At 33.0% G+C, this 19,180-nt stretch overlaps 1 protein-coding gene across 1 annotated transcript in view; it reads left to right on the top strand.

Moving 5' to 3' along the window:
• dcbld1 (discoidin, CUB and LCCL domain containing 1) overlaps positions 1–19,180 on the top strand; it is a 78,206-nt gene that overhangs the window by 46,971 nt on the left and 12,055 nt on the right. The window contains 3 exon segments of the mRNA XM_056481472.1: positions 2,621–2,661; positions 9,957–10,145; positions 16,652–16,773. Coding sequence (XP_056337447.1) covers positions 2,621–2,661; positions 9,957–10,145; positions 16,652–16,773 — 352 coding nt within the window.

Below are 19,180 nucleotides of genomic sequence, written 5' to 3'. Positions count from 1 at the left end.
AAATAAATAAATAAATAAATATACATCTGCATCGTGGGAATATAAGCAATAAACTGCTGGTGACAGAAATACAATCATATAAAAATTAACAATAAAATGTATCCAGTGCTGATCAGAGTCACCAGACTGGAATAACTGTTTACGTGCACGCAATAAAACGTGCAGAAAGCCTGAGATCAAAACCCTGAGTAAATGTAATTACAGGAACTGAACTGATATTGACTGTCGTTCCTGGTAAGGTTAAAGCGGACTCTGAGGATGTTACATTAGTAAAATCTACTTAGAGCGGAGGTGATGGATTTAATTTGACTAATCAATTGGTTTTGGGAAATGAAGGGCTAATCCACCAGTGCAACATCACCAGCTTCATATATGAGATTTTGTAGTGTTTAAAAAAAAAAGTAACACATTGATATTCCTTATATGCCTTAAAGTGATTTGCTGTAGTTAAAGTGAGTGAGTGAGTAAACCCACAGGAAATTTAAATGTATGTCAATTGAAACAATTAACGTACTGTTGAATGCAAAATTAATGGCCTTTCTCTGTTTTTTTATTATTATTATTATTATTATATTATTTATTATTAATATTCTTTTTCAAATATTTCCCAAGTGCAGTTCAACAGAGCAATGATAGTATTTCACTGTATTATATAATATATATAATATTTTACTTAATTATTTTAAGTTTACTTTGGCTGAAATGAAAAAAAAAAAATTGTATTAGCCACTGAGCTATTAGTTATTTAAACGTCTTTACAATGTTTCAAAATATGTTAAAAAAAAATCTCTCTATCAAACAACACTTGGGAAATATATTAGGGTGTAACAGATCACTGTTGATCCGTGATTTGTACGGATCACAACCCACGGTTCAGAACACACGTGACCCATGGATTAATATATATTTTTTTTAAGATTAATTCTACATTTTTAATGATCACAAAGAGGTTGCCTCTCACGTCATTCAAATCACATGTATGAAAGTATTTAGGTTTCCTGTAAAATATAATGATGACGGAAGAAGTTGTGGTAGGTTTTTAGGATGTGGTGGGTTTCTTAGGTTATTAAAGGTGTTTTCTGTCACTACTTGTTTAACCTGCATTGATGCATTCAGTGTAAGCTGCACAATTAATCATTAAAAGATCGTGATGTCAACAACCACGAAGCAAAATTATATATGATGGTGATTTGCATATGTTTATTAATCCTTCCAATCGCTGCACTCAAATCTGTGTTTAAAAACTTAAAAATCAAGAAAGAGATTCAGTCTTTAGTTTACAAACAGTCAAATAACAGAGCTGGGATAACAGTTTATAGTTAAGATAAAACCACTGATGTTTATGGTGAAGATTAAAATCACCATCATATGCATTTAACTTGACGCTCAAAAATTAATTTGTAGGCAGTAATTACATTATTTAACCAATAGGTGGCAACCAGCCATCAAAATGATGCTACTTTAATAATTCTTCAAAAATGATCCATCTAGCAATGAAACATGAAGTTTTATGAGTGAAAAACTGAATCATTTATTGAAAATGAGACTAAAATAAATATGGGATGTACAAATTATGTTAGATTTCTACATTTAGCATCAGCAGCAACAATAGTAGTAACTGTGAATTTTTCATAGACTTAATATTTTTAAATTTATTTTTATTCAGCTGATCATTTCTTCATTTTATTTTTAATAAAATTACAGGTTTTAAGTTCTGTTTGTTAAAACCAAAAGTGTCTTGCAGTGCTGTTTTCGTAATAAATGGAAAGCAAATTACATTTGTCTCCTCCCCTTTTTCTGATCTGTTCAGAAAAATGGTCTGATTCGTGACTCAAACCATTATGTGATCCGAACCGTAGGATTTGTGATCCGTTACACCACTACTATATACACTTAGCATAAATTATGCAAGAAGCGCATTTACAGCTATGCGTTACGTATACAGCACCAATTTTGATTGTTTTGCACAGGAAATTTAAATGCATGTTAATTGAAATACAAATGTATGTATTGTTGAAGGCAAAATTAATAGTCTTCCTGTGATTTTTTTTTTTTTATTTTTATTTTTTTATTTATTTTTTTAAATTAATTAATTTAATTTAATTTTTTTTTTTAATTTTCATTATTTCTTTTGTTCAAATATTTGCCAAGTGCTGTTTAATATATCAAGGAAGGTATTATAAATCTTATTTATTTTACTTTGGCTGGAATAAAAAAAGTTTAGACTTTTTTTTTAAAGCAATTTCAAGGTCAATAATATTAGCCACTTTAAGAAATAGTTATTTAAAGAAAAATAATAATTGAAAAAAATCTCACTGTTAAACAGCACTCAGGAAATATTAAATAATAATAATAATAATAATAATAATAATAAGTAATCCGTTTCCCATAAGGGGCCAATAATTTTGACTTTATCTAAATATTTGGCGCAGCACGACAGCCTGTTAGCTTAGAAGAACCTTAGATTAAGCCTTGCTACTGAAAGTAGACTCTCTTTAGGTCTCCATAGTGGAAAGTAGGCATTACTTTCCCATGACAGGGGCTTTAATTAATCACAGTAATAATGATGATCTTTTTGTGTCTAAAACGCTCACTGATGTCTGTTTTTCTTGTCTTCCAGTGGCTCGTTGTCTGAAACCCTCTTCACATTTGTGACCAACGGTAAGCTGTTTTTTTTTTTGTGTTGGTTTTATGGTTCAATGGTAATGTGAATTGAGTGCACATATTGGTGTAGGATTAATCCTATTATTTCCTGACATGATTAGTTTTCACCACCTGCTGTTATTCCTGCTGTCGCTGTGTGTTATACAGTTTTGTTTGGCTGGTATGTTTGCGCCTTTGTGGAAAAAGGAAGTAGTTTAATCAGCGATTGGTAGCCAACAGGTTTTTTATATATTCATTTCAGATATTGGGAAGCTCTGTTTGCTCTTTATCAGCGTGAATGGACTGAGTTTGTTTTTCTCTGCCCAGTCTGGTGTAAAGCAGTTGGTATTTACCTGTATGGACTTGCCTCATGTGACGAATGAATGATTGTGCTGACTAAATTAATATACACTCAGAAAATTATGTTTGCTGTTTGTTCAAACCACGCATTAAAAATGAGCTCAAACAACACAATTCTTGAGGTTTCTTGGGACAACTTAATTGATTTATGTTCAATCTACTTAAATTTTGAAAATATTATATTAACTCAATTCCTTCATGTTGTCCAGACACAAATCTATTGTGTGGAAACCATATTTTTATAGTGTAATAGTAAATCTTTTTTTTATTGATTGTGTTGATTTTTATTGAAGCATTTCTTTATTTTATTTTAAAAATAAAAAATAATATGTTTATTTTTTCCCAAGTCTGCCGTTTCGATTTTCTTTTATTAAGTTTTTCAGCATGTTATTTTATTGGTTGATTTAATATTTAATAATCAAAAGCTGGTCTAATCAATGAATGTATAAATCTTTAATTTCACAAAATAATTACACTGTAAAACCCAAAAGTTAAGGTAACTCAAACCATTTTAGGAAACCGATTACAACAATCCATTTAAGTTCAAAAACTTATCCTAATGAGTACTGTGAACTTACTCCATTTGAGTAAACGAAGCAATTTGAGCACAGTAAACCCAATAAATGAAGAGAACTCAAACCTACTGAGTACTGTGAAACCCAGTAAGTTAAGGCAACTCAAACCGTTTGAGGAAACTGATTGCTACAAACCATTTGAGGTAAACTAATCTATGAGAGTACTTTGAACTTACTCTGTCTAAGTTATGAGGTATTGTATTTACTCATTACCTTCAACACTGAGTTCAAAACTCTATTTAAATGAGTAGAATAAACTTTCAATAAATTTTGAGTTACTCATTTCATTTGATAAAGTAGACTGTTGGGATTTACAGCGTATTAAATAATTGTAATTTTATTAACATGTTGACAGTAAAATCTGGCCTTAGATTTGTTTCCACCCAAATTTAATTGTTTTAAACTTTTTCTCTGCTGTAATTCAAATTAATGTGCAGATAAAGCAGCTAAGGAAGCCCCTAAGTCGGAGATTACAGAATGTAATGTCTAATGTTAAACCTCTTCTAAATCTGAAAAAATTAATGAGAAATGTATGAAATGAATCCATTTGTAATTAAAAGAAATAATTAACATTTCGAAATAGACATGATCATGTTGTACACACAAGATGTAGAATCGGCCACTCAACACTTTTACACTCATTGAAAGAGGAAGAAAAAGCTATTTGTGACTTGTGGAAGAATATTTTGATGATAAACATGTTTTAGTAGAATTGGAATTTTTAAAAGATATTAGAGAACGTTTTTATTCAGGAAATATTTTAAGGGAAATGTTTGAAAGGTGTCTTCTGCAGCAATTTTAGAAGATTGTATGACTCTTTTTAGTGTTGTTGCTATTTGTTTGTTTTTTTGTACAATGATGTTTGTTAGAAACTAATATGATTGTATGTTATATATTGTATATTTACGTAGTATAGGTTTTGCAATGAATGTAGCCACGCTACTGATATAGCACTAAAACATAAATAAATAAATTAATTAATTCTGTAATTTGTAAATATTATTTTGTTATTTTATAATATATAATATAATATATATAATATATATATATATATATATATATATATATATAATATATATATATATATATATATATATATATATATATATATGTATATATATATATGTATATATATATATATATATATATATATATATATATATATGTATATATATATATGTATATATATATATGTATATATATATATATATATATATATATATATATATATATATATTATATATAATATAATATATGTGTGTGTATGTTTTTCATTTATAATACAGTAATAATAATTACAATGTCATTGAAAAATGTCTAATCATTGAAATTTTTAAATGTATGCAAAATTATTTGGTCTAAAGAAGTTCCCCAAATGTCTTTTTAATTTTAATCGATCGATTTAAAGTTAAATTAAGTTCCTCTCAGATGGTAAATTCTAAACAGGAGCTTTTTTTTGGGATTCCATATTTTGTCCAATTGACCAAAATAAGATATTGAGTATGCTAGTTATACATTACATTTCAGTCTTTTTTATTCCAATTATTATATTTAATACAGGATTGTTTGCATTTGGCTGTAATTAATTGTGAATGATTTAATTGTGAAATCTACTAGCAAATTGAGTGAAATAGTTATTTCTGCACCATCTTTCTTCAGTGTACATTAATTTCAGTCTTTTATTCCAATTTACATGTTTAATACAGTATTATTTGCCATTTGCCTTTAATTAATTGTGAATCTACTAGCAAATGAGTGAAATAGTTATTTCTGCCACCATCTTCTTCAGAGTACAATAAATTTCAGTCTTTTATTCCAATTTTCATGTTAATACAGTATTTGGCTGTAATTAATTGTGAAATCTACTAGCAAATTGATTGTAAATACTTCTTTCTACACCATTTTTCTTCAGTGTACAATCAGTGTCAGAATTGTTTATTGCAATTTTCATTTTAATACAGAATTATTTGCCATTTGTTTGTAATTTTTGAGTTTCTTTCTACACCACTTTCCTTTAGTGTATGTTGGGTGGACAAGTAGGAAGTGATCTTTTGTACTTCTATCAACAACCTGAACACATTAACTGGTTACTCTTTGCTTTAGCGATGCTTCAGTCAGTAGTTGTTATAGATTTCTGTAAGTCTACTGATCGATATAAGCCTAATCTCTTTTGCTCAGAAGTGGACCTGCATTGAATACTGACCTTTGATATATAGCATGAGCTCCTGATAACAGGAGTTGATGGATGTGTGGACATCAGTCAATGCATCTCTATTGATTCCCATTAATTCAATTAGCTTAAAGCACAGCAATGACTGCTGCCGTTACCCACACTAACCCCTAGCTTGATGCTACCGCTCACTAACAGAATGTGACTATGACTCTTGCATTAAAATGCTATTTAAACCTGAAGTCTGCATGTTCTGCGATGCAGTTTTGTTTATGCACATATTTAAAGCTACACTATGCAATTTTGCCACTATCAGAAACTGCATGATTCTTTTTTCATGTCTAATCCATTGAATTATTAATTTGAACAATATAGGAAAATTAAGTAACATTTGGGAAGGAATCTTAAACTGATTTCAGGGAATTTGTTGTTTGATCATTTTTATAAATTGCTGTTTCATTATTTCACCTAATTAGACATCAATTTGGATCGCCAAAATTTAATTTGCAATTAAATATAATCCAGAAACATGTAAACAAAAACAGAATTGAATATCTAAAAAAATATTATTTGGGGAAAAGGTAATCATAAGCTTGCTATCCATTCAAAACGAAATAATAATAATAAAAATAATTATAGCTTAATAGTAATAACTTAAGTCCTATTTTTGGTCATTTTAATAGTGTTGTTAATTGTACATAAAGCCTCACCCAGCATAAAATTTCAGGATTTTACTCAAATTGTCAGGATTACTGTAATGTATTTTGCCATTAATAGGAAATACAAAGCAAGGAATTTGGGAAGTAGCTTTGATTTTATCGATTTAAATTTTTTATTATTTATTGATTTTATTTATTATTATTTTTTATTACATTTTTTACAAAACAGTAAACAGTACAGAATATCATTATAAATTACATGTCATCATAGAATATTATCCTCAATTATTTAATATGTGCTTTCCCACTCCATCATTTAATTAAACTGAAAAGAACATTAAAAATTAATTATAAAGTAGAATACTGTGAATAAAATAAATTAAATGATTAAATACATTTTTTAATTCCTATTTAAAAGGGGCTGCACGGTGGCTCAGTGGTTAGCACTGTCACCTCACAGCAAAATGTTGTTGGTTTGAGTCCTGGCTGGGTCAGTTAGCATTTCTGTGTGGGGTTTGCATGTTCTCCCCGTGTTGGCATGGGTTTCCTCCGGGTGCTCCGGTTTCCCCCACAGTCCAAAGATATTCGCTATAGCTGAATTAGATTAACCAAATTGGCCGTAGTGCATGAGTGTATGAATGTGAGAGTGTATGGATGTATTCCAGTACTGGGGTTGAAGCTGTGGAAGGGCATCCGCTGCATAAAACATATGCCGGAATAGTTGGTGGTTCATTCCGCTGTGGCAACCCCTGATAAATAAGGGACTAAGCCGAAGGAAAATGAATGAATGAGTATATTTTAAACAAAATATTATATTGAATTTCAAATTACAGTCATCTTTGCCAATGATTTTATCCATTTTATCTATCTGATTATTAATGCCCTGATTCCACTGAGCGGTACAGTATGGCATGGTACACTTTTTTTCATCCGTTTCTACTTAAAGGTAGCAAAAAAATCGAACCATATCATACTACTAACTGGCAGAAAGGAGTTCTTTTTTTAAATGCATCTACAGTAAAGTTTTGAAAATTTCATTTGTTGACTAAAAAATCCCATTTTAAGCTGAAAATAAACATTTTAACAAGTGCTGGGCGAAGATTAATTGCGATTAATTGCATCCAAAATAAAAGTTTGTTTTGACATAATATATGTGTGTTTTTTATTTTTATTTGTATGTGTATGTGACACACACTCAAACATAGAAACAAATATATACAAAAGTTACATAGATATATAAATGCATATAAAATATATAAATTAAGCATAATTTGTGAAGATGATAAATATAATAAAATTTGTATTGGCAGCATGTTGGCTCAGTGGTTAGCACTGTTGCCTCACAGCAAGAAGGTCGCTGGTTCGAGTCCCAGCTGGGCCAGCTGGCATTTCTGTGTGGAGTTTGCATGCTCTCCCCGTGTTGATGTGGGTTTCCTCCGGGTGCTCCGGTTTCCCCCACAGTCTAAAGACATGTGCTATAGGTGAATTGGGTAAACGAAATTGTCCGTAGTATTTGAGTGTGTATGGATGTTTCCTAGTATTGGGTTGCTGGAAGAGCATTCGCTGTGCAAAACATATGCTGGATAAAGTTGGCGGTTCATTCCCACTGTGGTGACCCCTGATGAATAAAGGGACTAAGCTGAAGGAAAATGAATGAATAATTTGTATCATATCACATCACACATACTTTATTTCTAAATATAAATAAACATTTCTTTTTTTCTTTTATTTTGGATTTTTTTTTTTGCCCAGCACTAACTTTAATTACTTTAAGTCTAATTTCCGTAAAGAAACATCTTAGTTTAACTATTTTTTCCGTTAATAATAAAACAATATGCTAGTGTTGTTGACAGACTTTTGAAGCCCACTGTTATGAGTATGCCGAAACTTCAATCAGGGATGTTTCTGACCTCACGCAGAGATTCTCCTCTTGTCTTTTCCTCTGTTTCCTTTGCCTACATATGCTCAGCGTGAGGAATGTGATCGCGTTGGCCAAATCGGGGCTCAGCAGCAGCAGGATGCATCGTCTCTGTTATTCTCTCTTTTTAAAGGAAGCGGCTGTCTTTCCCCCTTCTTTTATTGTTATATCGTCGTGTTCATAGCACATGCGTCTCCATTTAACTGTACACATGGTGGGTATTTTAAGAGCTCGGAGCTTCCTGTTGAGTCAATGTACACGTAACTGCGTTTGTGCTCCATATGTGTTTTATTAGATCAAAAGCAAGCGTTAGACACGACTAGAGCTAACAATACTCTCTTTTTAATGTTTTTAGAGCAGGGGTCAGGAACCTTTTTTCAGCAAAGAGCCATTTTGAATTTTTTTGGCAAATGCATTTTTTTAAAGAGCCATTAGGGATATAAATGAAGCATCACATGTTGAGCAAGCCCATGTATTAATAAAGGACAATTTGTAGAATTTCTTTCTTTTCACCACTCATGAACATTGTTTAAATTTTATGGTGCAAAGTTACCATCGAAATGTAAATGGCATGCCCTTTATTGGCATCGCGAATTTAAGTTAGTCCACAGCGCCGCACATGCACATTGGTTGAAACGTCCTTTTATTCTTATTCATTTTTGCTGTAAAAATATACAATAAAAAGGTAATTTTAATTGTATTTTCAAGAGGAAACTGATTTTAGTGACTGTTTTAATTTTTATTGAAGGGAGACAGTTGGAGAGCCACATATTTTTGGTCAAAGAGCCACATGTGGCTCCCGAGCCATAGGTTCCCTACCCCTGTTTTAGAGCAATAGTTCAGCCCAAAATCTTTCATGTTAAGACCTGTTTAAGTACATTTCTGATGAAAACTATAGAAGTTAGCCATTGATCTCTGTAGATATTTTTTCTGAATGTCTATGGCTTTCGATTTTAACATTCCTATTAGAAAAGGGTTTAAATCTCTGAAAGGTTTGTTTTTTTCTATCTTTAGTTGAATTATTTTTTTAATGTTTACCTTTTTCAGATGTGCCACAAATGTGTGTGCAAATAATGCACTATGCAAATAATATTAACTGATAAATACACCAAAATACACTGTAAGAACTGCTGGGATCCACACAACTCCACAAATTGAGCTCTTATTTAGCATCTTATTAATAGTATGTGAGGTACTTGTTAGGTTAAGGTTTTGGGTAGGATTGGGGATGTAAATAATATCATGCTTTATAGCTACTAATATTAGGGATGTCCTGATCAGGTTTTTTTGCCCTCGAGTTCGAGCCATTTTATTTTGAGTATCTACGATGATATCTACTACGATGAATTAAGTTTTCAGTGGAAAACTTAATTCAGTTTAAAAATTATTATTATTATTATTATTATTATTATTATTATTATTATTATTATTATTATCAGTCCAAAATAGAGTATTTTGATTTTCTTTTGTACTGAAGGCGAGGATCGTATCACAGGCTATACAGTAGACATCAGAAGGTTAATTTGTTCTTGCAGAAATTGAAGTCAAAACTATAGATTTAAAAAAAATGAACATTTAAACAGTGGAGTGTTTGATTTAAAATGTACTGCTATATTCTCTCTTTCCTACAGACTGCAGCCAGCAGACTGCTCTTCAACCTGCATTCATTACTACAAGTTTGTCATCACACAATGTCTCCTCTGAGGGTTCTGAAGTCGACTGGCTTCCTAACAGCACCCGACCGGGTATTTCCGAAGACCTCAGCAATAAGCATCCACTGTGGTTGCAGATTGACCTGGGAGAAAAAAGGAGGATCACAAGTAATACTTGCACTCATTTACATGTCTGTTCATAACCATATTCATCTATTAATTGACTGATTGTGTCTTTTTCTTCTTTGATTTTTCCATGTGCAGTTTTGCATGATTGAAAATGAATCGCACTCTAATTCATATAAATATGTCATTTTAAGCACTTCGACGAGACTAATTCTGCACTTCAATGTGGTAAAAATGTCTGTTAATTTAGTGTTTCTTAACCACGTTCCTGGAGGACCACCAACACTGCATGTTTTGGATGTCTCCTTTGTCTGTCACACCCATTACAGGTCTTTCAGGCTCTGCTAATAAGCTGATGATCTGAATCAGGGGTGTTTGGTTAAGGAGACATGGAATATCTGGAGAGCTGGTGGTCCTCCAGGAACATGGTTGAGAAACACTGTGTTAATTAACATTTGCCTGTATTTCGTGTTTCATGGGTGTTTTTGTTTTCTATTTATTTATGTTTTGAAAGTGCATTATGAGATCTTGAACTCAGGTTTGACAACGTTTCATGTGGGAAACATGTAACTGTGCAATAGTATTTTGTGCTCCCTTGTGTGGTTTCAAAGCTTTTTCATTTTCTTTATTTTGTTGAACACAACAGAAGATATTTTAAAAAATAGCACTATTTAAAAAGAATTTATAGTCACGCTTTATTTTAACATCCACTTCTCGCTATTAGCAAAGCATTAACTATGACTTTTCCTTCAATAAACGAACTCCTAATTTGCTCATTATTAATAGACATTAAGGTAGTTTAGATATTGGGTTAGGGATGTAGAATAAGATCATGCTGAATATTTAGTTTATAAATACTAATAAGCAGCCAATAACATGCATACTAATAAGCAATCATTTGATTGGTCCCTAAGTGTTACCAAATGTATTAATTTTGATTGATGGAAAGCTAAAAGTGAAAAAAAAGCAGTGCATCCTTTGTGGTTTTGTACTGTATGTATAGATGTAAAATTACACTGCAAAGTCTTTATTGTAAAAATAATGCAATAAAATGATACTTTATTAAACTTCCAATTGGCACATGGTCTTGTGCCTGAATTCTTTAATCTCTCTCAGGCTTAAACACAAGCAAACTATAAAATTTTACTCCGGTGTGGTTAAAGACTGCAGTGGACTCCACAAATCGAGTTCTGAACTGTGACCCTTGCTCAAACATATCCTAACTCAACATTGCATATCTATACGATGTGACTATGCGGGTGGATACATTGCGATATCAAAGCTGTAACGATTAGGCATGGGCCGGTATACGTTTCTGATGGTATGAAAACTTTGGATAAAATATCCAAGTTTCACGGTATAAGTTTCACGGTATCATGGTATTGGGATTACTGCTTTAAAATATTTTGGAGCAGTAAACATGTCAGCTGAATATTCACAGGAATGATTGATTTCTGCTGCCTTCATTTGTTTCAAAACACAGATTTTTTTTACAACTTAATACGGCATCTTTGGAGCACTTTTCTGCTGGAGATACTGCTGTCCTAAAAAACAAACAAAAAAAAAGGAAATAAAAAATCTTACTCATACCTTAGGAATGGTATAGCAGAAAATGTTGACTGTTTTAAAAACCTTGGCTTTTCCAAACCGCAGTATACCTTGAACACGGTTATTGTCCCATGCCTAGTAACAATATATTGCGCAGGCCTAGTGCTTTATTGTTTTCAAGGCAGTCAAACAGCATTCAAGTGCAGAAATTGAACAATCAAATGTGTAAAAACATGGTAATCATTGTATAAATAATATGATAGTATATTGCATAAGATAATATGTTCAGAAGAAGTTTATTAAACACTTTTATATTAAAAGTACTAAGTGTATGAACAAGTAAAAAAAAAAACTTATTCCCATAACCTTTTAGTTTTAAACAGTTGAAATATTTATTTTAAATCTCAACTTAAATAGTGTAATCAAATTACATTTACAGCCAAAAACATTTGCCACTGCCAGGACATTAACAGTTTGCCAAGTTTGTAATAGAAATTAAGTTATGCTCAGATCTGAGGCTTGCTCACAGTTTCCTTGGCAAATCTCATTGCAATATCAATGCTAAAACCAGGGAGTCCACAGGATCTTAATTAGTCTTCATTTTCCTTTGATTTACCAACATGGTTTATTATCTTCCTTACATCATTACAGTAACATTTGTTTAAAAGTTCTCTATGCATTTATGCATTTTTTTAAAGAAAAAGTTATGCTAATATTATATATATATATATAATATATATATTATATATATATATATATATATATATATATATATATATATATATATATATAGATAGATAGATAGATAGATAGATAGATAGATAGATAGATAGATAGATAGATAGATAGATAGATACCTGTATATATAAATATATATATACATACAGTTGAAGTCAGAATTATTAGCCCCCCCCCCCCTTTTTTTTCTTCTTTTTTGTTTATTTCCCAAATGATGTTTAATAGAACAAGGATTTTTTTCACAGTATGTCTGATAATATTTTTTCTTCTGGAGGAAGTTTTATTTGTTTTATTTCGGCTAGAATAAAAGCAGTTTTTGATTTTTTTAAAAAACCTTTTAAGGGTAAAATTATTAGCCCCTTTAAGCCCCTTTATATATTTTTTTGATAGTCTACAGACCAAACCATCGTTATACAATAACTTGCCTAATTACCCTAACCTGCCTAGTTAACCTAATTAACCTAGATAAGCCTTTAAATGTCACTTTAAGCTGTATAGAAGTGTCTTGAAATATATCTAGCCAAATATTGTTTACTGTCATCCTCACTGTCATCAAAGATACAATAAATTAGTTATTAGAAATGAGTTATTTAAACTATTATGTTTAGAAATGTGTTGAGAAAATCTTCTCTCCGTTACACACAAATTGGGGGAAAAATAGACAGGGGGCTAATAATTCAGGGGGCTAATAATTCTGACTTCAACTGTATGTATCTAACTAGAGTTTGCTTGTTTTAACAAAATATATTAAATAATGGGGCTAAGAAATAATTGAATTTTAATTTTAATGAGGCAAGTAAAAAAATCCACTGGCTATTACAAAAGAAGTCTGAAATTTCATTGATAATGGTCTTAAAAAGTTAAATTTGACTTATTGTAACCTGTAGAAACCCTGTAAAATGATACATTGCTCAGCCCTAGTTTGGAACCTTTTGAAGGTGAGTAAAAAGTGAGTACTATCGGGTGAACATCCCAGACACAAACATATCCGGAAGACCCAAGCCTGCCTCCAGAGGGTTGTTAAGAGGGTTTTTATCCTCATAAAAGGTCTTCCTCGTGATTGTTCTGTGATTGTCCAGCATTACACACTCTGAGAGCACATGAGCATTCACCCCTCCCCAACAACTCACTGCTATCTGCAGCTTTTTGAGCAGTTCCTGGTATTGCATAAAGACAGAGAAAGGCCCTCTCTGTCCATTCACCACACGTTACAAAAGCACATTTAAATTTAGGAAGATGCCGGACATGCATTTATTTTGAGCATGGTTGTGTGTGTAGACAGCACAGTCGAGTTAATTTCATACAGCTCGAGGAGCGAGAGAATGCTCACTTTGTGTCCTGCGGGCAATCTGTGCTTTTGGACACGATGTCCTTAAGTGAAACCGACTCTCCTCAAAGAGGAAGCTCTGTTTTCGTTGAGGCCATGGTGTAAATAAGACTAGAGACAAGGCATCTTTATATTTGTGGGGGTCACTACTCTGCATTCACACGATGCTTTCTGAGAGAGCTTTTGTCAACAAGGATGAAAAATTCATGTTTCACTTTAATTTGTTTAACCAAGTGATTAGAATGAGCCAGGACAGACTTTACAAACTCTCCACAGCACTGAAAGTATTCCCAGATTACCTTAGAAGAAGAACTCGTTCTGAAGGATGAGAGAACTCTGAAACTGAAGATGCTCGCCGCATGTCTGGCCATGATGTGAGATTTTTAATAATAAAAAATAAGGCTAGTGAAAAGGCATCTCTTTATTTGTGTGTCACTACTCTGCATTCACACGATGCTTACTAATACTGTGTTCACACCAGACGCAGCATGCACAAATAAATCGCACTATTCACCCAGAAATTTTGAATATACGTGCTTCGTTCACGCTTCAAATTCACTTTATTTGCGCGTCAAATTCACTTAACAATAGACGCGGATTCACGTCATGGGCAGGGCATCTGTCTGCCCATGAACTTTAGCTTCATTGCTAAATGGCTAACACTGGTTTCATTGAGATAGTAGCTGTACTTTATGTGCTTTAGGAAGGCTGAAAAACACAGTAGGTTCGTTCGGCGCTGTGCTTGATCCACTAGATCCGTTCAGAGGTGCACCCAGCTCTGTGGGTTCAAAAACTCCTCCAGAAACCAGGGGCTCTAGGGCTCTGTCGGGTCTGTGTATATCTACAGCACGGAGAATACAACTGGCCTCTGAGCAAGCTGAGAGAGGATCACGTGAGGTCTTACTGGCTGTCTAACTCCTTTGGCTGTCGCTTAAGAACATCGCTCTTCATTTGCATTAAGTTAAAGGATTCTGAACTTTGTTGCATCGCTCAACATGCCCACCTAGTCGCTAAAGGTCGCTGTCGCTCACGTAGACACGGTCGATTGCTCTCTGTTGAAATGAATAGTTGTTTGTTGCTTTGCTGCTGAGAGTCGCTCGTAGTGTGAATGAGGTTTAACGCAGCATAAGAACGCACACCATAGGATAACTTTGTCAACAAGGATTAAAAAATCATGTTTTTTTCTCTCTCAAAAGACAAACAAAACTTGCATGGTTAAATAGATTACAGTAATCAAGGTAATAAAGGTGCATAAGGTAAAATTGTACAATAACTGTAAAATACTATGGTGTTCTGAAGATTTAGTTGTGATTTCGTAGTGTCAGAATTATTATTATATATTTTGTACTCTCCATCAGAAGTTTCTTTTTGCTGGTGAACACAGAATTAGATTTTATGAAGAGTGAAAGGCACCATTAGCTATGTTTCTATACAAAGATGCAAATTAACTAGAATATTGCATGAAACATTAGCGAATAAAGTGCTTTTTACTGCAATTAGTCAAAATAATCACTTCCCGGTAAACTGGCGAGAAATATCAAAAAGAAAATTGAATCTGCTGTGGTAGGAGAAGGAACTGTGGGATTTTTTTGTTACAGTATATAGTAAAATATTTGTGCCTCAGAAGACAAAAACGCATTAAACCTGATGTGTATTTTGGAGACGTAAGGCTATCTTAGGGAGCGCAGACGCTCAAGACTGAACCACTTTGATGATGGACTTTGGCTGAGGAATTTTACATTTTACATTTACACTCATTTTTTGAGTGCCTTGGACTGATTTTTGCTGAAATAACATTTAAGATGTTTTACAATATGGTCGGTCTGCTCCATTGTCTATTAATGTTGTTCAATCATGCCCTTTTTTGTTATAACATAATCTGTTATATCAAAATCACATGATTTTTTGATGTGTATGCTGGATTTTATTTGGTAAATGTGTTTTCATTGTAGTTTATTTCCATTTTTTCTTATCGGATAAAACGTTATTCCTACTCAGTTTTGAGTATACCTTTTTTATGGGCATTTTCAAAGTGTATTTGCATATTTGTGTTTCCATTTAGGCAGTTTTAAATGTGATATTCCATAAAGCGCATAAAATACGTGAGTGGAAAATAGCTAATGATATCCATAGTAAGGAGGAAAAATTGCTATGAAAGCCAGTGGATAGCAGTTTCCAACATTCTTCAAAATACCTTCTTTTGTGTTCGACTGAAGAAAGAAATTCAAATAGGTTTTGAACAAGTAAAGGGTAAGTGCAAGATTTTTAATGTGAACTATCCCTTTAATTGATATATTTTAGTATATTTAGGGTGTCAGAGATATGAAAGAGTTTGTTTTTCCACAGGTGGTTTGTCAAGTCCACTCGCCTATGTGAGGCACACTCAAGAAACTGAACGTGATTTGCAACTTTATGCATTTTATAATTCACACTAACAGCTCTTTAGTTTCCAGCATATTCATCTTTGTACACAAGAAGAGACCGCAGTGTCTCTTGCTTTGATTTTGTTGCTTTGATTATTGACTTTTCTCTCAGATGTGCTTTATATAGTGGCATCTCCTTGAACTCTTCAAGCTTTTCTCTGATGATCACTAACTGCCTTTCAAGTCCTCACATGTCAGTTTCAAAGCTTCACACTCTAAATGGCTCATATAGTCTTCGCGCCAGTGATGTAGTTAATGTTAGCAGGAGGTAATAACAGGTCTCGGGTCTCTCCAGCGTCTGCTAGGAAACATCCACTTGAGTGTTTCCCTCAGGAATGCGCTTTGTAACTGAAGAGGTTTTCCACTGTGATGCAGATGACAGGGCCGCACTATCAAGTGAACTCTGTAGCCTACATGCTGACACATTCCTCAGCTGTCTGAGCGCTTGCATCAGAGAACGATTGAAATAGCAGATTTTGTAATCGTACTGAGTCATGTTTTTTATGTTGTAGGTATTCTGACCACAGGCTTGACCATCGCAGGCTTTGAATATTTTGTGAAGAATTTCAAGATCGAGTACAAAGAGAGGAATCGCTGGCGGACATTTGTCCAGTATAATAACTCTGATGATAGGGTAAGGCTTTGTCTTAATATTACTCCTTATTCATGTTTAATACAACTGAAAATAGCATTTAGGAAACTATGCAAATTAGAGTGAAATAGAATAATTAGTATGATATCTATTATTAATTGTAATAATATTGATCACATAATATTGGAATAATTTTTTAAAAATGTAATATTTAATGTCATTTTTTTCTATATTATCTATATTAATATAGTTTTTGTTATAGTAATGTCTGTTTGAGTACATGGTGGTGCCATAACAGGAAAGAATATTGTATAAATATGCAACTGTTAATCTGATTGACTTGAATCAGATTTGGCATGTAGTGTCTCTGTCCAAGCTGATGCTTAAGTACTTTGAACTATGCATTTTTGTTCAATGTTTGACCTGATCTCAACCAAAATATGAAGAGAGGGTGGGACACCGTTTAGCTCCTCCCCTTTTTAAAAAGCAGCCAATAGCATTTTGTTTGATCACAGCTCTGCCAGTGAGAGTGGATGAGCTCAAGTACATCAAATGAAAAGCAAATGAGAAGCGTCTTGAAGGGGCGGGGCATGTCAGATACTAGAGAGCATTTGATTGGTTATGATTTGATGGGGGACTGAAGTATGAGGTGATGTGAATAAAATCATTGACAAACTACAAGCGTTACATGTTTATATCAGTTTTATATCTAATAAATGTGAATTTTGTCACTGTTTTGAAGCACACTAGCTTATCGATATCTTAAACCTAAAAATACTGATACTAACATCTAAAAAACTTTATTTTAATTTCACGGGACCTTACATTTGGGCTTGTGTATGTAAAAACCCGGCCGCCATTTGACCACATATTATGCAAGGTTAATGGTGGCCCATTGGAACAAAATTTGAAGTGTATGTTTGACATGTTGTCTTAGAAATTTCTGTGAAATGTCTGAGAAATTTGAAAGGAATCAGCCTCATGGTGCACCATCAAGCCTAACACCTCATATCACACAGCATTTTATGCATTTACACGTACGTCATGATTTTGCTAAGTACGATTAGCATTAACATCTGTGTTGATCCTGGAACCTCATTTTTGCTTGAAATACCTATTCCCTACTCTTAAACCCAACCATAACTGTAAAGTATCCCAAAATCAGAGGGGAATAATAGTTGTATATTAATCATGTAGAAGTGCAAAACCTAAGCGTAAGCCTTAACTTAACATAAACTGTAGACATATCCCTTAGTTCTGATTGGCTGATTAGAATTTTGTTCCAGGATCAACATAGATGCTAATCTAGGAACATGTCTTACTTGGTAAAATCAGGTTGGCGGCATTTACACAATATATTTATAACATGTTAGATCTGATCATTCTATAAAACTTCAAACCTCTGCTGTCAGTTAGATTGTTAATTGAATGAATATTTAAGATTATTAAATTAAAAAACAGTTTCAAGAAGTTAATTGGTGAACTAGTCCTACGTAGGTGTTCCACTTCAAGTCAATAAAACCAGTGCTGTACAAAGCTCTGGTCTGCCTGCATCAATAAAGAAACTGAACTTTTATCTTTGGACAACTATAATAGGGCCATTTACAAAATGGGCCAGTTTATGCAAATGCATCAAAACAAAGTAGTAAATATGAGATTAATGACATTTGGTTCATTTGTACAATGTATGGGCTGCATCCGAAATTGCTTACAACTTGAGTTTGTACTACATTTGAATTAAGATTGACTACACGGTTGTTAGTAAAATAGTATGAATGCGAGTAGTATAAATGGAATTCGTGGCATTCGGGGGAGGCTCCGGTTGCACCTGATCGCTGTTGCCCTGGTAGGGACAGCTCTCTGCTGAGACGCGTAGGTTTTTTTTAAGGATTCGCCATGTGAATAAAGGCTTTTTAATATTTTTTTCCACTTTTTTGAGTGCCTTGGACTGATTTTTGCTGTTTATTCTGATAAATCCCTTGTCCAAAGAGCACCGACACAATATTTAAGCTACCCCTGAGCTTTTTGTTTGATTTTAAACTTGTGAATATTATTAATATTGGTTCATATTTAAATGTTTATTATTTATTTGTATATCAAATTGCACTTTTGATTATATGTTTTTGTTTGCTTAGGCTTTAGACTGTGGGAAGGGTTTCAGGTGAATTGTGCTGCTTGTTTAATTGTTTGTTTGTTTTGTTAGCTGCATGTTTGTTATGATTCATGTACCTCTTAGGGACCCCCTCGAAAATGAGATGGTTCATCGAAAGGGGCTATCCCATTTAAGAAATTTAAAATTCAGATTTTGATACTACATCTTCCATTTGTCATTATCATGTGACCTATCCGCATCAGTTGCGTCGCTTCACTCCTATTTATGAATTCTCTCACGTGGCATTATGGGATCGCGTATAGCGTACATTGACTTTCCACTTCAGAATCATATTGG

Source organism: Danio aesculapii, chromosome 20, assembly GCF_903798145.1.
Source record: "Danio aesculapii chromosome 20, fDanAes4.1, whole genome shotgun sequence".
Taxonomy (NCBI): Eukaryota; Metazoa; Chordata; class Actinopteri; order Cypriniformes; family Danionidae; genus Danio; species Danio aesculapii.
Note: the sequence above shows the minus strand (reverse complement) of the source record. Positions and strands in the feature narration are given on the sequence as shown.